The 25604-nt window shown below is 61.1% G+C and overlaps 1 protein-coding gene across 1 annotated transcript in view; it reads right to left on the bottom strand.

Moving 5' to 3' along the window:
- PPFIA4 (PTPRF interacting protein alpha 4) overlaps positions 1 to 25604 on the bottom strand; it is a gene marked incomplete at its 3' end in the record, with an annotated part of 62498 nt that overhangs the window by 6401 nt on the left and 30493 nt on the right. Inside the window, exons 3-21 of the mRNA XM_064635633.1 lie at positions 16944 to 17045; positions 16699 to 16863; positions 15355 to 15429; positions 13734 to 13823; positions 12993 to 13214; positions 12477 to 12623; positions 12241 to 12375; positions 11650 to 11733; positions 10721 to 10852; positions 9046 to 9108; positions 7816 to 7907; positions 5069 to 5201; positions 3797 to 4002; positions 3130 to 3370; positions 2868 to 2903; positions 2138 to 2271; positions 1823 to 1980; positions 1181 to 1274; positions 872 to 953 (exon numbers count right to left, since the gene is read on the bottom strand). Of these exons, the coding sequence (XP_064491703.1) occupies positions 872 to 953; positions 1181 to 1274; positions 1823 to 1980; positions 2138 to 2271; positions 2868 to 2903; positions 3130 to 3370; positions 3797 to 4002; positions 5069 to 5201; positions 7816 to 7907; positions 9046 to 9108; positions 10721 to 10852; positions 11650 to 11733; positions 12241 to 12375; positions 12477 to 12623; positions 12993 to 13214; positions 13734 to 13823; positions 15355 to 15429; positions 16699 to 16863; positions 16944 to 17045 (2391 nt within the window). The remainder of the gene's footprint in view (positions 1 to 871; positions 954 to 1180; positions 1275 to 1822; positions 1981 to 2137; positions 2272 to 2867; positions 2904 to 3129; positions 3371 to 3796; positions 4003 to 5068; positions 5202 to 7815; positions 7908 to 9045; positions 9109 to 10720; positions 10853 to 11649; positions 11734 to 12240; positions 12376 to 12476; positions 12624 to 12992; positions 13215 to 13733; positions 13824 to 15354; positions 15430 to 16698; positions 16864 to 16943; positions 17046 to 25604) is intronic.

The raw sequence follows: 25604 nt of genomic DNA, 5'->3' as shown, positions 1-25604 counted from the left end.
ACTGAGCCACCTCACTGCCTGGCTGAGCCATCCCACTGCCCACTGCTCCACCCCATTGCCTGGCTGAGCTACCCCACTGCCCACTGCCCCACCCCATTGCCCACTGACCCCCCCCACTGCCCCCTGAGCCACCCCAGTTGAAGCTCAGTATCAAGTTGATGCCTCACATGGGCTCTTTATGGTTGGACCTTGTGCAGGTGGCCCATGGGCAGCCCTGTGTGTGCTGGGCACAGCTCAGCCTTCCATGGGATCACTCAGGTTGGAAAAGGCCTCTGAGATCACCAAGTCCCACTGTTCCCCCAGCACTGCTGTGTCACCACTAACCCACGGCCCCAAGTGCCACATCCATGGGTTTTTTTGAGCACTTTCAGGGGTGGGGACTCCACCACTGCCCTGGGCAGCCCCTGCCAAGGCCTGAGCACCCTTTCCAGGAAGAAATTTTCCCCAACATCCAATCTGACCCTCCCCTGGCACAGCCTGAGGCCATTCCCTCTCCTCCTGTCCCTTGTTCCCTGGGAGCAGAGCCTGACCCCCCCTGGCTCCCCCCTCCTGTCAGGGAATTGCAGAGCCAGAAGGTCCCCCCTGAGCCTCCTTTTCTCCAGGCTGAGCCCCCCCAGCTCCCTGAGTTCTCCTGCTGCTCCAGACCCTTCTCAGCTCCCTCAGCTGCTCCTCACCAGACCTGGGCTCTAACCCAAAGTTCTCCTCAAACCACAGCTCTGCAGACCCTGTGAGGGATCTGGGGGATCTCCTCTGCTCCCCTAGGATTTGCAGCCACCAGTGCCTGGACCAAGCCTGGTGGGACTGGGAGTGCTGGGGGAGCGATCGCAGCCCGGTGGTGACAGTGTGGGGACAACAACAGGCTCTGCCTCACCTCCAGCCAGGACACGACAGTGGGGCCATCCCAGTGAGCAAAGGGCAACCCTTTCCTCCGGGCCTCTTCCAGGAGCTCGTGCCTGGGAGGAAAAGAAGCAGAGGAGTGATTTACTGGGGGTTTGGGGGGGAAGGGAGCAGCTCCTGAAAGGGAACAGACCACGGGCAGCGAGAACCAGCTGGAGGCAGAAGGAGGTAACAGGACTAGAGGGAGGGCAAAGATGAGAGGACTTCCCAGCAACTCCCAGATCCACACCATGGCTTCCCAGCCATCCTTTTCCTGCCAGGGTAGGGAAGGAAGTTCACTCACTTCTTCCGCAGGCGCCGATCCTTCTCGGCCTGAGCTCCCAGCTTGCCCAGGCCCAGGGGGTCCTGGATGCTCCCCTCCGCGTCAGTCAGCACCACTGTGGGGGGAAGGAAGACACCCCCAGGTCAGTGTGACATCCCAGGGTCAGTGTGACATCCCCCAGGGCCAGTGTGGGTGCTGCCACTGTCCCCACAGTCACAGCACAGGAGGGACAGTCTCCACATCCAACCCACCACAAGGCTCCCCTGCCTCCCTGGGAAGCCCGAGGGAATTCCCAGCTGCCACCCCTCCTGTTTCAAAATGCTCAGCGTGGGAGCAGGGAAGGATTTGGGAGTGGAAAAACAGCTCCTATCAGAGGGCTCTGCCAACCCCACGAGGTCCCACAGGGAGGGGAGCAGGTTTGGGGACATCACAGATTCAGGGATGGGGGGTCACCACCCACCCCCCAGCTCTGGCAGAGCACCAGAGGTGACACCAACGCTCCGGCCACGGGGAGAAGGCACCAGGTCCCAAACCCCCCCAACAATCCCAAAGCAGCAGGGGTGTCCCTGCCCCTCCATCTGTCCCCCAGGAACACCCCAAGGCCAGGCAGGCTGGGAGGGTGCAGGGCCTGGCACCACATGCAGGGATGGGGCTGTCACAGACCCTGCCCCGTGGCCCCTTCTCTGCTCAGCTGGATCAAGCGACCCTTCTCCTTTTTCCCAAACAAGCGCCCGATGGAGGATTTGATCCCCTTCCTCTTGGAGCCCTTGTGCAGGGAGTCCTGGCTGCTGCTGGGGTTGCTGGCCTGATCCTCCAGCGAGCTGGGGACAGAGGAGGGAGAGGAACAGCAAAGCCTGGAGGTTATTCCTGAGCAGGGCACAAAACCCAGCCCGGCTCACAATCCCACCCGTGCCCCATGTCCGTCCCCAAACAAAGGGAGCAGGCACCAGGGTGACCTCCCAGGGGTGCTCCACTTACCCCTTCCCATCCTCCTGGCTCAGAGCAGGGTGGCCCAGCTTCTCCAGCCTCAACGCCCTGGGCGAGGAAGGCGGGGACGTCTCGCACTTGATGGTGGTTTTGTCCTCCCGGCTCTCGTCCCGAGCTGCGGGCGACTGAACAAGTGGAGAGGCCGTGAGGGGGGGCAGCCAGAGCCCAGCTCCATCCTTGCCCTGCTGCCTGCCTCTCTCTTGCTCCATGGAGGCATGGCCAAAAGAGCCACCAGAGCCCTGAGGCTTCGCCACGCTCCGGGATTGGCCTGAATTAAGAGCCCTGGCAATGGTTCCAGAGGCCCAAGAGCTCTGGCAATGGTTCCAGCATGGGGAGGATGTGGCCATGTGGCCAAGATCCTGGGAATAGGGAGGTGAGAGGATGCAGCCCCATGGTCCAGGTCAGGGTGTGGAGACAGAAGCTGCTGGCCCTGAGCAGAGGGCTCTGAGGAGCACAGATGGGAACGTCCCAAACGCCAGAGGGGACACAATGTTTGAGGACCCAGTGGCTTTCTGAACCTCCCCACGTCCTGCCAGACCCCCCAGGCTGCCGGTGGGAACGTGTCCAAGCACCTTTGGGGATCCCCATGATCCTCCTGCCGAATCCCTGGGGTCCCCCAGCTCCATCCCGCGCCTGCTGCCCCCTGACCCAGCGTGGGCAGAGCCAGGAGCAGGCTGGAAAAAGGGCTTGGACAAAAACCAACGGGATGGGAGCCACTCACTAGCAGTTTCCTCCGGTGCTTCCTCAAGTCGCTGGGCTGATTGCAAGGGGGAAAGCGAGAGAGACACAGAAAGGGGGGCAGTTAATGGAGAACCCCCCCAGCAGAGCAGGCCCGGGGCCAGGCGTGCCAGGCTAGAGACACAACCACGGGCACCCTCGCTCCACCCCCCCACACACACAGCCCTGAGGGTGCCAGGGCATCGCTCCCACCCCAGACAGTCACACACCCCCTGCCCAGCCCCCGGGACCCCCCGGGCCCTCACCAGCGTCATGATGCCCATGCGGTCCAGGTCCTGCGCCGCGCTGCGCGAGCTCAGCTTGGGCGTGGAGCGGCCGCTCAGGGGGGGGGACGAGCTGGCCAGGGACAGGGCGGTCAGGGAGGTGGGGATGGAGGCCCTCTTGCAGAGCTGGGTGAGGTTGAGGCCCTCCATGCTGCCGCTCGTGACACGCGTCTCCAGCTCCTCCGCACGCAGCTCGGTGGATTCCTTCTCCTCCTGGATCATCCTGGGGGAGTGGGAGGGGGCTCAGGGGGTCAGCTCACCCCTCCCGGCCACAGGACATCCCTTCCCTGGGGGAAATGCACCCTGGTGCTGTGACTTGAGCCCCCCCAGTCTCCAGGAATGGCAGCGAGATCCACCAGGATCCACAGAAACCAGGGCTGACACACACCGTGGGTTCTTTTAATGCTCATGGGGGTCTTTTTTAAAATAACAACCCCGTGATCCAGCAGTGGTGCAGCTGAGGGACAAGGAGCCATGGGCAGGAAGGACCAAGCCCTGTGGCTGGATGTTCTGGAGCCATTTCCCTGGCTGAAGATGCACCAAGACCTCAATTTTAGGGCATCAGAGACTCCTCCCACCTTCTGGCAGCTCGTTGACTCCCCCCCAGAGACACTTCAGCACAAGGCAGGGCACAAGCCACGGTCACTACCTGATCTCCTCATTGATGGCATCCAGCTGCTCCTGGAGCATCATGGCCAAGGTCTGGGCATCCGAGTGCCCCCCAGGGGAGAGCACGTCCATGGAGCTGAAGAGCGTCTCGCGGTCGTCCTCGTCCACGTCCGAGATGTCGGGGTCGCTGTCGAAGCTGTGGGGCCCTGTGGCCAGGACAGCGCCTGCCTGGGCCTGCTCCCAGTCCTGGGGGGGACAAGGGCCACTGGTCCTACATGGCACCCCTGAAAAGCCAGACTGGAGCCCTCTCCACACAGGAGTTACAGCTCAGTGTGACCCCAAGGGAAACCCTTCTGAACCAGTCACAGGGACCAGTTTATCACCCTGTGGATAACCAAACCTGTGTGTGCTACACCCTCTGTGCCATTGCTGAGGGACTGGTAACAAAGGGACTGTTTGCAGCAGCTGCCCAGGGCACACCTGACACCTCAGGCTCTCAGAACCCTGCAGGCAGGGCAGCGTTTCTTTGTCCTCACACCAATGGCTCAGCCCTGGGAACTCCCCTCCAGGGAAGCATCAGCACCTTCACCCCCAGCCCGAGGGCTCATCTCTGCTCATGGGCCACCTTGGACTGGCACAAGGGGCAGCTGCAGCCACCCAGAGCATCAAAGGTTCCAAAAACATCCCAGGGCCCACAGAGTTCAATCCCCCCTCGGGACAGTCCCCGCCCTGGGGGAGGCACTGGGCATCCCCACCTCAACCTGAGCACAGACACTCTGTGGGTCTGGGCACTGCTGGGACCACTGGTGGATCCAGAGGAGGACCAGAACTCCAACAGAACTGTGCCCACCATCCTGACCAACAGCTTTCCTTTCCTTTTCCTTTGCCCCTGGGGGGGCCACGTGGAGCTCAGCACAGGGGCTCATGAACACTGCTCTGTTCTTGCCCCAGGGTGCTGGGTTATACATCTGTCTTTGGGGGTTAAAACCAGTTTTCTCCGTATCATTGCACTTACTGCAATCATTTTAGTGAATTGTAACTCTGACTTGGGATCTCTCTCGAGTTGGGTTTGTTTCTCCCACTGGTTTCCTTCTAAACCAGCACTCCTTCCTTATCTCCCTCACCCACACACCAGGCAGAGGGAACTGCCCCACATCCCCAAATCAGGACGCATGAGAGCAGGACGCCAGGCAGGAGCAGATCCCAGCCCCACGATGCCAGGACGCCAGGCAGGAGCAGATCCCAGCCCCACGATGCCAGGATGCCAGGCAGGAGCAGATCCCAGCCCCCCCCCCCGCCCCACCCGGGTTACCTTGGCCGGCTCCTCCCTCCTGGCAGCGAACCGACCCTTCTGTGCCCGGGGCAGCCCCGGGGCCGCTCCGAAGGGCTCGGCGGGCGCGTGGACCAGCGGGAAGCGCAGGTCTGTGGCACTGCCCATGTGGGACCTGGGGACAGAGAGCCCTGTGGTGGGCACTGCTCTGCTGTGCCAGGGTGCCCAGGCTGCCCCCCTGGCAGCCCAGGCTGCTCGGAACAGAGCAGGAGGATGAGGCCACTCCGGGATGCCCATCCCAGCGGTGCTGGAAAGGAGGAAAAACCCGGCTCTGGGAAAAGTGTCCCATTCCCACCCCACTGGCCCTGGGGATGTGCTCAGAGACTCATAGAGTCATAAAAAATCCTGAGCTGGAAGGGCCCCCCAAGGATCGTCGATTCAACCCCTGGCCCTGCACAGACACCCCATCAATCCCACCTGCCCCTGAGAGCATTGTCCAAACCCTCCTGCAGCTCTGGCAGCCTTGGGGCTGTGCCCACTGCCCTGGGGATCCTGGGCAGTGCCCAACCAGCCTCTGGGGGAAGAACCTTTTCCTGAGATCCAACCTGAGCCTGCCCTGGCACAGCTCCAGCCATTCCCTGGGTCCTGTCCCTGCCCAATCTCACCCAGAGCAGAGGTTGGAGCTGCCCCTTGGGAGGAAGCTGCAGATCCCAATGATTCTCCCCTCAGGAGACTCCACCTTTCCCACAGGCTGTAGGAAGCTCTGCCCTGGGCCCTCCCAGGCTGCTCCCTCCCCATCCTGGGCACCCCAGGGGGGAATCCAGCCAGTTGTCCCCAAAATCCCCCAGTGCAGGGGGGGCTGAACAGGCTCCTCCTGCCTTTCCCCCTCCAGAACAGCTCAAACCTCCCAACACCCACAGCACAACCTGTGTCTTCTCCATCCCCACGTGCACCACAGGGGCCAGCCAGGGAGCTCCTCTCCTTTCTCTGTTTCCTTCAACATTTTCATGAAAAAACACCCCGATGGGGGAACAAGTGACAGGACAGGGGGAAACGGCCTCGAGTCGCACCAGGGGAGGTTCAGGGTGGTATCAGGAAAATCTTCTTCACTGACAGAGTGGCCAAGTACTGGCACAGGCTGCCAGGGCAGTGGTGGAGTTGCCACCCCTGGAAGTGTTCAAAAAACGAGTGGACATGGTACTTGGAGAGAGGATTTAGTGGGAATGGGACTTGGACAAAGGTTGGACTTGACCTTGGAGGCCTCTTGCAAACTTAATGATTCCATAATTCCGTGAACAAAATGCCACTGGAAGCACCTTTCAGGTGTGAGGACACGAGCACTGTCTGGGATCTCCCAGCAGGAACCAGCTGGAACTTCTTCCTCCTCCTCCTCCATGCTGGGGAGCAGCTCCTGTGCCAGGCAGGGCACGGCAGAGGCTGCTGGACACGAGGACACTTCCTGCCACTCCTGGCACTCCATCCATGTCTCCACATTTCCTGGCTGCTCCTTCTTGCCCTGAGCACCCACCCAGGGGCTCGGGGCCGTTCCCCCCTGCACACACTCCCACAGGAGCCACGAGGTTTATTGAATTTAAGCTGCATTTCAGGTCACAAAAGCAGGTGTCCGAGGCAGGTCGTGTTTGCCCATCACAGTGGGCCTGGTTTGCAGGGCAGACCCAGGGCTGGGCTCCCCAGTGAGCCCAGACAAAACCACCCCCACGAGCAGCTGGGCTGTGCCAGCCTGGGCTGTGCAGGCAAAGGCACAGCTCGAGTTCCAGGGGGGATTTGAGCTGCTGACAAAGCTGCTCCCCAGCTAAGACCAGACAAAGGTACCTCAGGCAAAAGCTGACATGTTAGCTGGGGGATTACTCTGCAGCTCCAGATTTCTGTTGATTTTTCCTCCAAGAAATATTAAAAAAGCCCCATTGGATTGTCCACCCTGCTCTCACAGACCCAAAGGGGTCCCACAAGTGCTCCAGACTCTCCTCCAGCACTCAGCCAACCTTGATCCTCACAGGCTCTTCCTCACTCTCCCCTTTTCTTCTCTCCATGACAGACCTTGCACTCTGCTGGCAGGTTTGAGGTTGATCTCAGTGGCTCCTTCCCAGCTTTTCCAGCCTTCCTGAGAGGGGAACTTTGCTCCCATTGACCCCTCGGTGTCTTGAACCCACGCTGAGAGTGCTCAGGAGAGGGTGTGCTGTCCCAGGCGGCTGCAGCAGCACCCTGGGGTGCACGTTGAGCTGTCACCTGCTTTTCCACCCCCTGTTTTCCTGCTGGGCATCCCAGTCAGTGCTGGAGGCTGAGACTCCACGGACTCACCTCTGCTCCAGCAGCTCTGGGCTGGGACGTCTCCATCTCCCAGAGACTTTAAATGAAAGGGTGTGGGAGGACCATGGTAGAAAGGAGGGGGAAAAATGGAGTTCATTCTGTTTGACCTGCAACACCTCAAAAACGATTCCTCTTTCTCCCCCTGCACACCACAGGGGGAAAGGCCTTTGGTGAACATCCAGCTTTCGTGGAAAATTAACCCCCAAGCCCTTTGTGCAGAAAAAGAAACAAATCCCAGTGGTTTTTCACCCTTAAAAGAGCAAATTTTGGACCATTCACTGGGCTGAGCTGATCCAAACAGTCTGTGTTTAGATCCAGGGCAGATCCAAGGAGGGACAGCACTGCAGGGCTGGAGCTGAGCCTGCCCTGAGAGCCACCAGCAGTGCCTGATGCCAACAGCACCTTGGGGTCCCCTAAAGCAAAACACCCCCACAGCTGGGGGGCAGGGGCTTGGCTCTTACCTGGAGTGAACACTCTCCACGAAGGTCCCACTCCTGGTCTTGAGCTGATCCACCTCCAGCCTGAGCTTGTCGATCTCGTCGGACAGTCGCCGCTGTTCGGGGCGAGACGGGACAGGCAGGGGTTGGGTTTGGCTCTGAGGAGCTGCCAGGACTGAGGGAATCCACATCCTGGGCCACTGCCAGGGATATATTCCCTTCAAAAATCCCCACCCCAGGTTTAAAGCATCTTGGACAGTAAAGAAACAGCTCATGCAGGCACAGAGGAGGAGGATGCTGGGGAGGGGTCACAGGACAGACAGACAGATGTGTGTGTGCTCAAGCCATGCTGGTTTGGGAGATGAAGGAGAATTGGTCCCAGTTGGATGCTCTGGTTTTCTCCACACTGCACTTTGTCCCTTGGCAAAGGACCAGCAGGGAGGGACCCACCAGCCAAACGTGCTGCTGGTCCTGCCCCTCCTGCTGCCAGCCCCATTCCCAGGGGGAAGCTGTGCCTGCACTGGGAGATGGGAGAGGGGAGGCTGCAGGCAAGGAAGGAGAGAGGGGAGGGGGCTCTCCTGCACAGCAGGATCCAGTCAGGGGGCAAACAGGCTGAGCCAGGGCAGGTGACATCCCGACAGTGTCACACGAGTCCTTGGAGCATCTGGGGCAGCGAGGCCTTGGCCAAGGAGGAGAGCAGACCCCCAGCCCCCCAGCCATGCACGAGACATGAGGCACATCCCAAAAGCTTCCCATTGCTGCCAAAAGCTTCCAAAAGCTGCAACAACCTTCAGGTTTCCAGCACGGGCCAATGGGAGTTCATGCAGGTCATACTCAGATGCTTTAGCTCAGAGCGTGAGACCTCCAGGGCTCCTGCAGGCTGGGCGTGGAGCTGATCCCCCCTATGTTTGAGAAAGCCTCGAGGGGAAGGGGGTATTGCTGCCTGATCCCTCCTCTATCCATGGGCAAAGCCCCCCAGGCCTTGGGAAGTCGGGGATGGACGAATGTGACAGAAACAGGGAGACAGGACCAAACATGCCTGGCAGGGACCCGCCCTGGGGGTCTCCAGGGAGGTGGGTGGCAGCTTCCATCCAGCCACTGCCATGGGTTAGTTTGTGCCCTCCTGCTGCTGGGCATTCCAGGATCCCAGCTCCTCCAAAACTAGGGCACTTCGGGAGGAGCCACCGCCCCTAACCTGGGGTTTGGAGTGAGGAAGTGCAGCCACTGGGGCAGGCTCCCTGCAGCCTCATTTACCTTGTCGTGCTGGTGTTCCTCTATCTGCTTTTGGGTGTTTTCCAGCTCTTGTAACAATGTGTTCTTTTAAAAATAAACCAAAAGAAAATAAAAGGGAACAAAAAGAGGAAAGAAAAAGAGAGACCGTTTAGGAAACGGCCCAGGAATGGCCAGAGTGGAATCTCTGTGGGATGGGCACTGGGCACAGGGGTGGCAAAGGCTCCCTGAGCTGCAGGAACACCCACCTGCCCCTGGCCAGGTCCCCTCTGCAGATCCTGCCCCTCAGGCAGGGTGGCCATGGACCATCTCCTGCCCCAAACCCAGGCAGGGAGGGCAAACAGGGACGAGGGGTTGGATGGGCAGGGCTCGAGGGTTAGAACTGTGTGTGAGAGGAGCTCGGCTCCTCCTCGGGCAGCTGGATCCAGGGAAAAAGTGTCCCCTACATCCAAGCCAGGGGAGAGAGCAGGTATGTTCACAGAACCACAGAATTGTTGGGAAAAGGTTGGAAAAGCCCTCTGGGATCCGAGTCCAACCATTCCCCCAGCGCTGCCGTGTTCAGCCCCAAACCCTGTCCCCAGGTGCCACATGCCTGCGTTTGCTGATCCCTCCCAGGGATGGTGACCCCACCCCTGCCCTGGGCAGCCTGTGCCAATGCTATAAAACTTCTGTGAATTGGTTTTTTTATCCTAGTATCATCTAAACCTCCCCTGTGGAGTTTGCAGCTGCCTGCCCTGGTGCTCTTTTTTGGGGGGGAGGAAAGCTGGAAGTCAAACAGGATCGCTTTTTTTCCCATGAAAGACCTGGAGAAGCTCTCTGGGTGGCACCAGGCCGGGGAGCAGGTGCCACCACTCTGGTCCCTGTGACTTGCTGGGGTGGGGTTTGGGCTCATCCCTGTGGTCCTGCTGTTTATCCAGAGCCCCTGGACACACTGCTGAAGGACTGGACACACTGCTGAAGGACTGGACACGTGGGTGGGACAGGAGGGGATAGCAGCAGGGACACAGAGCCAGGCCTGGGGCCATCGGGGGGATGGAGCCCTGTGTGCCCTGGCTGGCTTAGGGGAGTCTGGGCCCTGCAGGAACCCAAAGGGAGCAGAGTTACCAAGGCCTGACCTCCCACTGGCACTGGGAGGTGAATCCCTGCCCGGAGCCAGCTGATCTCCAGCTGGTTGAACTCACACTGGGGCAGCAGCAGCTCCAGCTGCTTTGCTCCAAGGAAAACCCCGTTCCCCAGAGTGGGGTGGGGGCTGGGAGGCTGCTCAGGGGCACTGCCCTGGCTTGGAGAGGACACATCAGCCCGGGTTTGGGGGACAGGAGGGTTTGAAGGGGTGGGCAGTGGGACAGGATGAATGCTGCATTTTTTTCCTGCAAAATGCAGTTGGGATTTGCTCCAACAGCCGGGCATGGGTGGCACCGAGGCCGTGCCAGCAGAGACACAGGGGAGGGAGGGAACGGAGCAGGACAAGTCCTGCTGCTGAGGGAGGTGGAGGGCAGTGGAAAGTGGGTCTCACCAGGCCGGGGTGAGCCGTGGAGCAGCTCCCTGTTCTCCCACAGGGCCGGAGTCCTGCATGTGCTCATTTCTCCATCCCTGCACGGGCACTTCCAACCCTGTGCCGTGGGCAGGCGAAGCTCCACACCAGAGGGGCTGCAGACCCCCCTCACAGCCCCCAGAGGCCCCCCTGCCCCCCAGGCAGTACCTTCTCCTCCAGGGCTGCCATCCTCTCCTTGAGGTGCAGCTGCAGCCGCTCGTTGGACTCACTCAGCAGCCGGTCCACGGTGTCCGAGAGCCGCTTGTTGTGCTCCTCGTTCATCTTCTCCCTCTGCCGAGCCTGGGGCAGCAAGCGGTGACCAGAGGGGCTGATCCTCCTGCCCTGAGGGCCTCAGTGCCCCTCTGCCATCCCCTGCCTGCCGTGGGGTCAGAGCTGCCCCACCCAGCCCAGCTTTTGGGGACAAATCCACCCCTTCCAGCCCTGTTGTGGTTTTCTGACACTCCCAGCCAGGGATGAACGGGAGAGAGGACAGGATTCAAGGAGATCCTGCCTGCCTGACCCTCAAGAAAGATCCAGCTGTGCATCTGCCAGGAACAGCCACACTGGGGCACATCCCAAACCCCAAGGGATGCTGGACTTCTGGATTTGCAAATGTCTGTCCTGGGACAAAACCAGCAGGGGCTTCGCCAGGGACACATCCATAATGCCCAAGAAAAGGGCATCCCAGCTCCTGCAGGGACAGCCCAGGCACTGGCCAAGCAGCACAGCAGGGACTGTGCAGCCCCTGGCACAGCAGCCCAGCCTCCCTGCCCTTTGGATCCTGCTGATCCTGCTCCTGAGGTGGAGTCTCCCCTTCCCCCTTGCGTTTGGGGTCCCAGCCTGCCCCAGGGGGAGCTGCTGGAGAGGAGTGGGTGTGGAATGTTGGCAGAAAGACCTGGATGCCTGGGAGAGGGGGAAACCACAGCAGAGAGTGCCATGAGCTCCTGTGTGGCTCCAGTTTGAGAGGTCCTGGATGGAAAAGGCTCACCCAGACTGCTCTCCCCGCCCTGCTCCAGAGACACCGGGGGTGCCCAGGTGTCCAGGTGCCAAGGGAAGGACAGCCAAGGCTGGATCAGGACTGCAGGGGCAGCACTTACCCTGGCCAGCTCCTGGTTCTTCTCCTCCAGCTGGGTCTCCAGCTGCCGGAGATGCTCCTCGATGCTCCCATGCCTCTCTTCTGCCTGGGAAAAGCAGAGCAGCCCTCTCGGATGATGCTCCCCAGAACCACGAGGGCCCTCCCACATCCCTCCATCCATCCACGCATCCACATCCTTCCTGGGATGCAGCACCTTTCTCCCACTCACTGGGAGCCCAAACCAGCCCTGCCAGCACAGTGACAGGAGCTGGAGGTGCCCTGAGAGGGACTGAGCACCATTCCAGCACCCAGGAAGGGCAGGGATGGCCACGTCCGCCCCCCTCCAGGCCTGCACCCTCCCACACCCAGCCTGGTCCTTCCTCTTCCTCCTCTTCCCAGAGTGGTCCCAGTGGTCTCAGCAGGGCCATCTCTGAGCAAACCCCACACGTGGAGGATTTCAAAGCGGTGCCTCGTCCCTGCAGCCCCGGGGCCGGCAGGGGACAGAGGAGCCCCAGCTGGGAATGAGCACGGGGTGCCCTGGGCTGCCAGGGCTCCATCCCTGCAGGTTCCCGCCCTCCCCCCGTCTCTGCCCCGCGGTGCCCCCTCCCCTTGCCTTGGTGAGGGCGGCGATGCGCTGGGCCAGCTCCGCCTCCACCTCGGGCAGCGTCTCCGCCTTGCGCATTGTCTGCTGCAGCTTCTGCTCCGCCAGCTCCAGCAGCTCCTGCAGGTGCCGGGCCTTCTCCTCGCACTGGAGGACAGCCAGGGTGGGTGCCTGCTCACCTGAGCCACCCCCAGCGCCCACTCCCAGCTCCCGGGGTGACGGGGAGCCCGCGGGCACGGCCCCGGTACCTGGCGGTGCAGGGACTCCTTGTTGGCCAGCTCGTTCTCCAGCTTGTCGTTGAGGTCGTGGATGGAGGTGGCCTCTCTCTGGGCTGCCAGGTAGCGCTTCTCCAGCGTGGTGATCCTCTCCTCCATGTCCTCTTTCTGTGCCAGGGCCTGGGGAATGTCACATCCTGATCTGTGACCACCAGTATGGGAATAACTGGGACACCCAGTGAGCCTGGGACACCCTGAGTCCAAGAATACGGGGAAAAGCCTGCCTTGGACAGGGATGAGGGGCAGGACAGTGGGACAGAGATAAAGGGGGAGTCAAGCAATCCCAGGAAAACCTTCTAGCAGGGACACAGCTCACTGCCCCAGGTCTGCCTCTCACCTCAGGGAAGTCCTCCCGGTGGACCTGGGGACAGTGTCCCAGAGGCCAGGGGCTCTTTTGGGGGACACCCCACAGGCAGCAGGACTTCCAGGGCCTTCCCAGCCTGGATGCTGCTGATCCCAGGCCTGGCAGAGTGGGAGGCAGTGGCTCACCTCTCGCAGGTCCCTCTGGTACTTGCTGCTCATCTCCTCGGATTTGATGAGGTCCTTCCTGGCGGTGCCCAGGTCCTCCTCCAGCTCAGCCACGCTGGCAGCCAGAGCAGAGATGCGCTCCTTGGCCTGCACCACCTCGAAGTTCTGCTTCTCCAGGAGCTCCTGCAGCTCCACCACCCGCCCGACCTCGTCCTCCGGGTGCACGGAGCCGTTGGAGAGTCGCTGCAGGGCGGCACAGAGGGAAGGGGATGCCAGGCTGCCCCACAGCTCCCGGGCTCTGGCATCGCCTGCAGCCACACAACAGGGCAGTGTGGCCCTGCAGGGATCTGGGGGAGGGGTGGGAGTGGAGACACGGTGCTCTGGGACCCCCTGGGAACAGCCTCCTCTGGCCAGGGATGGGGCTTCCACAGGCACAGTGGAATGGGGATGGTTGAGGGCTTCCCAGGGCAGCTGGTGGAAGGTGTCCCTGCCCATGGCAGGGGGTTGGAATGGGATGGTCTTCACAGTCCCTTCCCACCCAAACCATTCTGGGATTCTGCGAGCTCTGGGAAGCAGAGCCCCTGGGAGCATCCTGACACCACTCTGGAATGGGCTGGATCCACCAGGAAGGGCATTTCCCAGGGGGTCGGACCCAAGGGAGAGGGAAAATGGGTTCTCAGCACCCCCTGGAGCCGTAACAGGGGGTTGGAGGAACTATGTCCTCCCTGAGTGTGGTCAAAGCAGGGGTTCCTGGGCTCTCACCTTCCAGGGAAGCTTCGGGGCTGGTTCCTTGGGCTCATCCCGCTCTCCCGCCGGGGCCTCCCGCACGGCTCCTTGCTGGAGAGCTGCCACCTGCCCAGGAACAGGGATCAACCCATGGAGCTGGGCAGCAGAGATGGGGCACTGGTGGGGTCACACCTCCAGTCCTGGGGGCAGCTCTGGGCCCCTCACAACAAGAGAGACACGGAGGGGCTGGAGGATGTCCAGGGAAGGGAACGGAGCTGGGGAAGGGGCTGGAGCACCAGGAGCTGCTCAGGGAGCTGGGGGGGCTCATCCTGGAGAAAAGGAGGCTCAGGGGGGACCTTCTGGCTCTGCAACCCCCTGACAGGAGGGGGGAGCTGGGGGGGGTCGGGCTCTGCTCCCAGGGAACAAGGGACAGGAGGAGAGGAAATGGCCTCAAGTTGCTCCGGGAGAGGTTTAGGTTGGATATTGGGGGAAATTTCTTCCTGGAAAAGGTGGTCAGGCCCTGGCACAGCTGCCCAGGGCAGTGGTCAAGTCCCCACCCCCGGAAGTGTCCAAAAAACACATGGAAGTGGCACTTCCTGACATGGTTCTGTGTCATGGGGGTGTTTGGTCAAAGGTTGGACTCGATGGTCTTGGAGGTCTTCTCCAACCTTAAGGATTCCATGATTCCAAGAGAGAGGGAGGCAGAGGGGCTGTGAAGGTGAGCACTGAGGGAGGTTTTCTTGGGGAGTCCTCAGGGATCTGAGCCCTGTATCTCAGGGATCTGAGCCCTGTATCCCAGGGCTCCCAGCTCATTTTACGGGTTGGCAGCCAAACAGGTTTGAAACCTGGTCCGGCAGGAGCAGGGGACAAACACTGACATCATGTCCTGCTCTGGGGGGAGAGGATGGGGAGTGGTCCCTGCGAGGTGAGGGACCTGGGAGCCTGAGGAAGCACCACCAGACTTATCCTGGGAACTGGAAAGAGGAGAAGAACTTGGCCAGGCTGAGGGATGGCTCTTCCCTTTGGGCAGCAGTGGCCGGGCACAAACTTCAGGAAGGAAAACAGGGTTGATGCCTCTCCAGGAACAGCCCATCCCTGGAAGTGTTCACAGCCAGGTTGGAGGAGGTTTGGAGCAACCTGGGATAGTGGAAGGTGTCCCTGCCCACGCCAGGGACCCCTCTGGGATTCTGGATTCCAGGATGAAAAGGGTTGGAGGCTGGGGACAGCAAGGTCCCCATTCCAGGGCTCCAACAAGGAAAAAGGTGGGGAATGCAAGGTGAGGGGCTTGGAGAAGCAAGGTTTGGGTCTCTGCTGAAGCAGGGAGATCCCAAGTCACCCTCAGTCCCCTGAAACAATTCAGACTCAGGTTGGTTTGTGTCAGTGAAATGAACTCCAAACAGCCAAAAGAACAGGGGGAACCTCGCCGGGGAGACAGAGGCTCCCAGAACCTCTGCAAGGTTCCCTCAAACACAGACAATCCTTCATGGAAGCAGCGAGTTCAGAACAAAAGCCTCCCACCAGAAAGGCCCAAACACCATCCCTCTGATCTGCACGACCAGCTGAGGGTGGTGTTTGAGCAACTTCAACCACGAATGTCCCGGGGAGCAGCTCCAGTGCCCCAGGAAGGGCCCGGGGGGGGTGCCCAGGTGCCCCTCACCTGCCGATGGGCGTCCACCAGCTGCTCCTCCAGGGTGGCCACTCGCTCCAGGGCTGCTCTCAGGCGTTCCCGGACCTGCAGGAGTGGGAAACAACAGGAGAGGCCGTTACTGATCCACGAGGAGGGTGCCCAGGATCCAGGCCAGCTCCCAGCCCTGCCAGGCTCGGGGGGATTCACAGGCTCAGCATCATCCAGCCCATCCCATGGGGGGGGAGGAAGGGAGAGCCTGGGCCAGTTCTGGGAGATCTGTGGCCAGGACAGCCTGGAGACATCCCCTGGCAGAGGGAGGAGATGCTTGAGGCAAAGGAACCAGGAGGAACAAGAGCCACAGTGCAGAGGCTGACCCAGAGTGCCCAGTGCCAGCCCCCAGGAGGGGCTCGGGGGAGCTCCCCGTCCCCAACAGCCCCAAACCCCCTTGGCAGCCCCCCAGCTCCCGGGGGCAGCTTTGGGGTATCCAAGGCCTTCCTCCTGAAGGGTTCCACATGAAACAAGGACTTGAGGCTCCAGGCCTACAGCACTCAGCTGCCCTTAGCACAAGTATAAATTTGTAAAATGTAACCATAAGTTTGGTTTGAATAAATACCAGATTGTAACTGCTTGTAAACAGAAAACTCCCCCAGTGACCAGATAAGAGAAGAGCTCAAGAGAGGCCAGTAAGGATCTGCCCTCCCGACAAAATGAGGTGTAAGATCAAGAAAAGAGCTTCAGCAAACAGTAATTGATATTTTAACACAAAAGTAGTCACCTATTGGTCTTAAAATATACATGTAATTATAATGACTATTTAATAGTAAGTATAAAACTTTGCAAGTTGTCGTGTACCGACTCTGTATGAATGCACCTTTAAAATAAAACTTTGTAAGTTGTTTGGTCAAGGGTATAAATACCCTGCGAAAACTGTCACTCAGTGGACACATACATGGAATTCTGACCTTCCTTTCATCTTTCTCCTTCTCCCTTTCTTCTCTCTTTCTTTACCCTTTTAATCTGTTTTCTTCTTTTACTCTTTCCTTTCCCTTGTGGGCAACTTAAAACCCATGAGCTGTGTTTTACTAAAGCTGGTGTATCGATCCTGGGGAACGGGTCTTTGCGCTGGGTGTCTTAGCAAAACATTTTTCCTTGGTTGCATTTTAACTCCTGTAAAACCTTTTGCCAAAACACCTTCTTTTCCTCACTAAATTAAAAGAACTTCTCTTAGAGGAGAGCGTGTGACTCTTCCTCCGGATGCGAATTCAAGGCTATGACAAACCAAAAGGCTTTTAAAAAGCCTTAAAACGTAAGCGCTCTGGGCAGAGCTCACAGCTCAAACTGCGGGGTGTAACATCGAGTGTGACACCGCCTCACCTTCTCATCCAGCGCCTTGTGATGCTCGAAGAGCGACTTGAGAGCCTTGAGCACCTCGACCTCGCTGGAGACGCCGGACGGGGACTGGGCCTGGCGCTTGACCACGGTCATGCGGAGGGAGCGCTCGTGCCGGGACACCAGGCACTCCAGGTGCTCCAGCAGGAGCTGCGGGGGCAGAGGAGGGGGGGTCACCACCAGGCTGGGGGGGTCCCACATCCCCGGGACAGCGACGGCCCCGCCCTTACCCGGGTGTTGTTGCGCTCGGCCTTCAGCTCCGAGATCTCCTCCTCGCGCTCCAGGAGCTGCTCCCGGCAGGCGCTGAGCTCCCGCGTCAGCGTCGCGAACTCCTGCGGGGACGGGGCGTCAGGGGGCACGGGGATGGGGAGGGGTGCAGAGGGGGGGGGATGGGGGCACAGGGGTGGGGATGGAGCCAGAGTTCCAGCCCCGCTGCTGGGACCTCCGGCACGGGGCACTTCCCACCCAAACCCGGCCAGGGAGAGGGCAGCGTCAGGAGGTCGGTGGGGAAGCACATCCCAGGCCACATTCCCGGCCTCTCCAAGTGCTTCGCATGAGGAAAAACGCAGCATCCCGATATTTACCCGTTTGGTTTGATGTCCAGTGACAGGAGACACTGCTCTGCAGCTCCAGAGGTGCTCAGTGGCATTTAGAGCTTCCCAGCCAAGGCCACCAGCGTGTTCCCATTCCCACTGTCCCCTCGATGCAGAACACCCACCCTGGAGCCTCCCAGGAGGCCAAACCTCCCACAAAGCCAGCCCGGATGAATACCCTGGCCCTCAGCCAGCCTCAGTCCCCTGGCCCTCAGCCAGCCTCCATCCCCTGGCCTTCAGCCACCTTCTGCCATGGCCTCAGGACCTGGAATCATCCAAAAAAACCTCCTTCCAAAGGAAAGAGCAAGACCTGCCCCAGTCCAGTCTGTGGAGCCCCATTGAGCTTCCTATGGGGCAGCCCCAGGCCCCAAACCCCAGAGGAGAGGGATGGGACACAGCAGGAAACGTGCCAGGTGCCACCAGTTCTTGCTCCTGTCACCGGGAGGTGACAGCCAGGAAGAGCTGTGCCCAGGGCACTGCCAAAGGAGAGCTGCCCAGCCAGCACATCCCTGGGGATGGGCTCCTGGGAAACACCAATCCCACTCATGGCTGTGTCAGAAGGGAAAGAAAACTCCCCCTGAAGTTCCCGGGATGCAGGAGGGTTGGTTTTCCCTTAAAAACTGAACCCCCAGCAGCTGGGTGAGCCCAGGAGCACCTCCCACTGCTCCTTCAGGGCTCCTTCGGTCCAGAGCGGTGCCAGGACCAGGAGACGTTTCGCAGCTGGGATTTTTTAGGGTGAAAAATGCAAATGTGGGAACGAGTTGTGAATTTACACCACTTTCACAGTGTTGCTGAGAAGAATTTTAAAAGGCAAAGGGTTTCAGAAGAAGCTGAGAAGGATTTGATGGAGCATTAACAAACCAAATTTCCACTGAGGGCTGAGAGTGGTTTTACAGCAAGAGATTCTCTATCGCTTCAATTTTCAGGTTAAACAAATAAAATCTCTTCAAACCGAAGCAAAACGTTGAGGCTTAGGCTGAACCAAATGCTCTGTTCAGCTTCAAGTGAGACCTCCTGCAGCAGCTGAAGCTCCAAGAAATCCAGAGCTTTTCCATCCCGGAGGTTTTCCCTCTCCCTTCCCACCCCGACCCTCCCTTGCTGGAGGGGTTTTTGCAGCCTGGGGCTGCTGGGGGTGGTGGTGGCACTGGGGAAGCTGCAGCCCCACCGGGGGACAGGACCCGAGCAGGTCCCAGTGTGGGGAAGGGAGGAGTCCTTGTCCCTCTGAACAGCTGCTCTCCAGCCCCTCACCTGCGCCAGGGGCTGCCCCCTCACATCCTCACCCCGGCATCACTCCAGGGCCCAAGTTCCTTGGCTCCTTCCCAGACCCACTCCTGCCCCAGGCCTTCCCTAGGGACTCCTCCAGCCCTGGGGCCATCCCTGTCCCCATCCCTTCCCCAGGGACCCCTCCAGCCCTGGGGCCATCCCTGTCCCCATCCCTTCCCCAGGGACCCCTCCAGCCCTGGGGCCATCCCTGTCCTCACCCCTTCCTCAGGGACTCCTCCAGCCCTGGGCTCATCCCTTTCTCCATTCTGCCCCAAGGATCACTCCAGTCCTGGGATCACCCAAGTCCTGGGCTCATCCCTGTTCCCAACCCTTCCCCAGAGACCACTCCAGACTTGCTGTCACCCCTGTCCTGGGATCACTCCAGTCCCGGCATCATCCCTGTGCTCATCTCTTCCCCAGAGATCCCTCCAGCCCTGGGCTCACCCCTGTCCCCATCAGTTCTCCCCCAAACTTGTCACAACACCCCAAACCCCCATCACCAGCCTCTGCCGTGCCCAGGCCCCCTCCCACACTCACTCCCAGCCCATCCCACAGTCCCCCCGTGCAGTGACCCCACTGCAGACCCAGCTGCCCTGGGAATCCCCTGTGCCAGCCCAGCCCTTCCCAGAGCCCAGCTCTTCCAGACGAGGGGATCCCAGCTCAGGGGGATCCCAGTTCTCCCAGTCAGGGGGATCCCAGCTCTCCCAGTCAGGGGGATCCCAGCTCTCCCAGCCCGGTGGGATCCTGGCCCAGTGGGATCCCAGCCCTGCCCAGCCCAGCCTCACCCCCCCGTATGTGTTCCGTGGGTTATGCAATCGCTGCGAGCAGCTCCTGAGCATCCCTGCGGATTAAATCCGGGCTGGGAATGCCGGCGAGCAGGAAGCAGCAGCGCCAGGAGCCCGTGCATCGCCGGGCTGCTTCAGATTCAGGGATGTGTCACTGCCCCGGCCCCTCAGCGTGCCAAGACGAGGGCAGCGAGGCTTAAGGAGCTCGGGAAGAGCATCCTGGCAGCCGTGGTGGCCCTGGGAATGTCGTTCAGCGAGCGGGGAAACACTGCGGGCTCTTCCAGCACCGGGGCAGGAGCCCTGCGGATCCAAAGCCCCCGGATCTGCTCTGCCCCGTGGCCGGCAGGGAAAACAGAGACTGTGGCCGTGGATACTCTTCCCACTGGAGCGAACGAGGCAGCGTGGGACGGATGGGAGGCAGCGAGGGAAGGGGACCGGGATCTCCGGGACCCAGCTCTCCTCACCCAGCTCTGGGGTGGGCAGGCTGCACAGATTGTGCCCACAATCAGCCTTTCATCCCGAAAGAGGGGATTAAAAGGGAGAAAATCCTCCGGAGAGAGACAGGCAGCCCCCCCCGCGGCCGGCCCGGCAATACCCGGTCAGCGGGTCAGACACGGAGCGGCTCCGCTCCCATCCCATCCCATCCCATCCCGTCCCATCCCCTCGGGCCGCTCCTCCCCGAGCCCTCCATCCCGCCGGGAATGGCCGCCTGCATCCCGCGCTGTGTCCCGGCATCCCACGGCAAATAAAGGAGCCGGTGACGAGCGTCGTCCCCCGGGGAAAGGCCGCAAAAAGGAACGTTTACACCAAAAATAGCAACGGCCCCGAGGCGAGCCAGGCCGGCAGGGAGGGTGAGCCGAGCACACGGGGCCTTGTTTGGATGCCTTGGGAAGGAAAAATAGGGATAAATCACTCCAGCACCCGCGTGTAGCCACCTCCCCCAGCCCGGGCTGTGCCAGATGCCGGCACTGCCACCTCACTCCGGGCCACCGGGCCAGTCTGGGGACCGTGAGCAGCTGTCCCCAGCTCCTGGCAGCGGTGTCACACCGTGGAGAGCAGCCTGCACCCCCATCCACGGCGTGCCAGTGTCCTACATCCCAGCAAAGTGCGGATAAAGAAGATCCAGATGATTTCCCTCAGCCCTGGCCACAGCCAGGAGCCTCCCAGGCCTGCCCCTGGCTCAGACCGGCTCTTGGACTAAGCAGGGACACCTATAACCAGATTAGAAAGTGAAGGAGAGGTGCCTGATCTTTGGTCGGAGGAGGGATGAGGAGTCACAGCCCTGGGAGCCCTCGGGAGCCCCAGGAAGCAGCTAATTGGGATTAAAACCAAAGCACCCTCAGCACAACGGGCTGGGCTCGGCCCCAAGGCCCAGGGGGAGGGAGAGCAGGGTGGAGACCTCAGAGCAGGGAGGGAGACCCAGAGGGATGCTGTGGATGGGGCTGGGATCTCCACTCAGCAACAGGAATGTCGGGGGGGTTGGGGTTGCACCAGTGGGGAAGGTACAGGGAAGAGCTGGAAGGCAGCCAGGAACCAACCCCATGGAGATGGCTGGGAAAGCAAGGGGGGGGGTTAAGAAGCTCCGGGGGAGAAGAGAAATGCAAAAAACCCCCAGCCTAGGGCCACGTCTTGCCTCTCCCACCGCTGTGGGCAGCACAGCCAGGGAGGCACCACCACAAGAGGAATTCTCCTGGAATTTGTGGCAGGAGCATGGCTGCTGCTGCTCCAGCACACCCAGCCCGGGGACACACCAGCTCCAGCTGCAGGATTAATGGCATTTTAAAGCCCCTAATTGGAGTGATTGCTCCTGAGGGGCCCTGGCGTGGATGTGTGGGAAGGGTGTGCCAGGAATCCAGCGCTGCTGACTCGGCACAACGCAGGGATGGAGCCCCAGCCATGGCCTGTCCCAGCTGGGGGCTGGCACCCCCGGCACCCCTGTGCCCCTGGAGGGGTGCAGGATGATGAGAAAGCCCCAAACCAGAGCCCAGGGGATGAACACAACTCCAGGATGTGTAGCAGGGGATTACAGAGATTAAATCCCGCCGGGTAAACCCAGGGCTCCCACCATCACCCACCCCCAGCACTGAGCACGTCCTGCACCTCTTGGCTACAGCTCTGGGGCTCTGAGGGACCATCCCCGGGGAACTGGTGTCCTCCCTTCTCAGCACGTGGTCAGGAGGAGTATTTCCACCCTCATGGAGCAAGCAGGAATCCAACACCTCAGGGGCCTGGTATTGTGGAAGCATGACCAGCTCCAATGATCCAACACAGCTGCTAGACCCCTCCATATCTTCCCAAAATCTGGAGACACTTTAAGGGGCTTACCCAATGGGTGTTTTCCCCTTGCCCAGTGCTGCTGAGGTTCCCAGGTTTGTGCTGTTCTTCACAAGTTAACCCTAAATATCTTTTTAAGTTAAAGGGAAGCATTTGGGGTGGTTGTTTGGTCCAGGACCCTCCCCAGCTCCTGAGGGACCTCCGTGGAGCTCAGGGAGTCTTACGGGATCTGTCCAAAAAGGCCAGTTCTCAGCTCCCCGGGCAGCTCTGGATGGATGAACTGTGGGAGGTTTCCATGGCCATCGGGACCCTCAGCACAGCAGCCCTGTGGAATCTGGGAGCCTGTTCTCCCCCGACACTGCTGGGCAAAGGGACTCCTGCCAAACCCCCCAGACACCCCAGGGTAGGGAGGAGTCCCATCCCACACGGGACCCCGCCCTGGGAACACACCTGGATACACCTGGATGTCACATCCCTGGGTGCCACCCACACCCAGGAGCTGGGTGGCCGGGCAGGAGGGAGCTGGCACCCCTGCCAGGGCTCTGGGGGGGCTGCTGAGAGCACCCAGACCCCACTCAGGGCTCAGTCAGTGGCCACACACTCCCTGGAAACCAGGGAGGGCGGCGGGATTGGAGCCGGGAGCTTCCAGGGTGATTAAGGCACGTTCAGCACTCCCACACGAATAAATAAATCATGTAAGAAGCATTAAGGCAGCTTAGGCTCCCCGGGAAATCGCCCTGGAGTTCTGCCTTTTGGGGGCTGAGGGATCCCCCATGGGCTGGGGGTGGGGATGGCTTTGGCTACGTGGCTCAGGAAAGGGGGAATGGGAGCCACAGGCAGGAGCATCTCTGGAGCATCCCCTGCCTGCCCCTGGATGAGCACATCCCTGCCTGCCCCTGGATGAGCACATCCCTGCCTGTCCCATGGACAAACACATCCCTGCCTGTCCCATGGACGAGCACACCCCTGCCTGCCCCTGGATGAGCACATCCCTGCCTGTCCCTGGATGAGCACATTCCTGCCTGTCCCATGGACAGACACATCCCTGCCTGTCCCATGGATGAGCACATCCCTGCCTGTCCGATGGATGAGCACATCCCTGCCTGCCCCTGGATGAGCACATCCCTGCCTGCCCCTGGATGAGCACATCCCTGCCTGTCCCATGGATGAGCACATCCCTGCCTGGACAGACACATCCCTGCCTGTCCCATGGACGAGCACACCCCTGCCTGCCCCTGGATGAGCACATCCCTGCCTGCCCCTGGATGAGCACATCCCTGCCTGTCCCATGGATGAGCACATCCCTGCCTGGACAGACACATCCCTGCCTGTCCCATGGACGAGCACACCCCTGCCTGCCCCTGGATGAGCACATCCCTGCCTGTCCCTGGATGAGCACATTCCTGCCTGTCCCATGGACAGACACACCCCTGCCTGCCCCTGGATGAGCACATCCCTGCCTGTCCCATGGATGAGCACATCCCTGCCTGGACAGACACATCCCTGCCTGTCCCATGGACGAGCACACCCCTGCCTGCCCCTGGATGAGCACATCCCTGCCTGTCCCTGGATGAGCACATTCCTGCCTGTCCCATGGATGAGCACATCCCTGCCTGTCCGATGGATGAGCACATCCCTGCCTGCCCCTGGATGAGCACATCCCTGCCTGTCCCATGGATGAGCACATCCCTGCCTGGACAGACACATCCCTGCCTGTCCCATGGACGAGCACACCCCTGCCTGCCCCTGGATGAGCACATCCCTGCCTGTCCCTGGATGAGCACATTCCTGCCTGTCCCATGGATGAGCACATCCCTGCCTGTCCGATGGATGAGCACATCCCTGCCTGCCCCTGGATGAGCACATCCCTGCCTGTCCCATGGATGAGCACATCCCTGCCTGGACAGACACATCCCTGCCTGTCCCATGCACAGACACATCCCTGCCTGTCCCATGGATGAGCACATCCCTGCCTGCTCCACGGACAGGCACATTCCCTGCCTGCCCCAAGCGTGGATCTGCCCCAGACACCCATTCCCTGCCCATCCCTTTGGATCCCGTGCCGACACAGCAGTCTCCAGCTGCCCCTCTTCCCTGAGAGGATGCCGAGTGCCACATCCCGAGCCTCCCTCCCTGCCAGCCTCCCGGGCAGTGCATCCTGTGAGCAGTTCCAACCCGGCTCTTCGTGGCTGCCAGCCCCGTGGGAGGCCACCGATAAGCCCGGGTGCCCAACCCTGCCCCCAAAAGAAGGTTTCTCCCAGCAATCCCGCTTGGATCCCATCCCAGCGGGGTCTGACACGTCGCGGGAAGCTCCCGGGCAAAAGGGAGGAAGAGGATGGGGCAGACCCAGGGGATGGCCCCACACGGTGCCCCGGGGAAGGGACCCGCCGGCCCCCCCTTACCTGGTACATGCTGGGGTTAATCCCATTGGGCGGGCGGGCGCCTTTGGCTTTGCTTCCCGAGTCCATGGCGAGCCCTCATGTCCCGCGGGGGCAGCCCCGGGGCCGGGGGGCACAGCGGGCACCGGGGACCCCCCGCCCGCGCGGGGACAGGCAGGGCGGCGGGCAGCGGCAGCCGGGGGGAATTCCCCATGGGATGCCCCCCTGGTCACATCCCGGGGCGGGGGCAGCGGGACGCGGCCCCGATGGAGCGGGGGGCACCCGGCGGGGCCGCGGGTGCGGCGCTGCCGGCGGGTCCCTGTGCCCTGACCCAGTTTGCTCCGTGCACACCCCACCCGTGCCGAGGCTCCGAGGGCCCGCTCCCGGAGCGGGAGAGGAGGATAAATCCGCATCCCTTAATCCCGGGCGGCTGTGGCGGGGCGGGCAGTGGGAGTGTCAGGGTGACCTGGCGTGCTCCCTCTGGAATGCTGGCACAGGAGCAGGGAGCAGAGGGGACCGACCCCCGCCGGCACACGGGAGTGGTGCTGGATGCACCCAGCACTTGGGAATGTCGTGGTGCTGGCCCTGGATGCACCCAGCACTTGGGAATGTCGTGGTGCTGGCCCTGGATGCACCCAGCACTTGGGAATGTCGTGGTGCTGGCCCTGGATGCACCCAGCACTTGGGAATGTCGTGGTGCTGGCCCTGGATGCACCCAGCACTTGGGAATGTCGTGGTGCTGGCCCTGGATGTACCCAGCACTTGGGAATGTCGCAGCACATCGCTGAGGGCAGGGAGAAGCTCGTCCCCAGGAGCCTCTGGGAAGCACCGTTGGGATTTTTGCAGAGCCAGGACCAGCCCAGCTCCATGCTTGGAGATGTGCTGGCCCAGCTGCTTTCCCCCATCCAGGGAGGAGCAGGGATGCAGAGAGCTGGGCAGCCACCAGCTCCAGCTCCGTCCTGCTTGTGCCACCAGCTTTGATCCATGAGGAATTTCCCATCTCCCCGGGTGCCCCAAACTCCGGTGCCCAGGCAAGGAGGATCCCAGCTCTCAGCACTGGCACAGTCAGGATGGATATAAACATTGGAAGGCTCCTGCCTCCCCTGGCTGTTGGGCTCCTTGCCACATCACACCCACAGTGGAGCAGTGCAAAAGCCCCCCCCAAAATCCCTGTTCCCCCAAATCTGGGCCCTGGGACACTGTGCCCTGTCCCACAGGGCCCCACAGGGACAGTGGGCAGCTCAGATCCCCCCTGCACACCTCTGTGATGCTGATCCACCTCACCCTCTCCTGACCTGAGCATTTTCGTGGAGGCTGAGCCCAAGTCCAGGTCTCTGGAGCACCTGGAGGGGGTCCTGCAGGTGAGGAACCAGGAGCAGAGCAACCCCAGACAGCTCAGGAGGGCCAAGGCGAGCCCTGACTCCTCACACCCTGGGTTGTTGCTGAGCATTCCCCATGCCCTGGGTTGTTGCTGAGCACAGTCCCCTCTGCTCCCTGGGCTCCCTGCAGTGTCCCATCCCCACCCTGCTCCCAGCTCTGCCTCCAGGGTCCCCTCTCAGGACCTCAAGGCAAAGGAGTCCCAGTGAGTGATGGGGCTG

The sequence above is a fragment of the Pseudopipra pipra genome, chromosome 25, assembly GCF_036250125.1.
Source record: "Pseudopipra pipra isolate bDixPip1 chromosome 25, bDixPip1.hap1, whole genome shotgun sequence".
Lineage (NCBI taxonomy): Eukaryota > Metazoa > Chordata > Aves > Passeriformes > Pipridae > Pseudopipra > Pseudopipra pipra.
The sequence above is the reverse complement of the archived record's forward strand: the minus strand, read 5'-3'. Positions and strand labels throughout refer to the sequence as shown.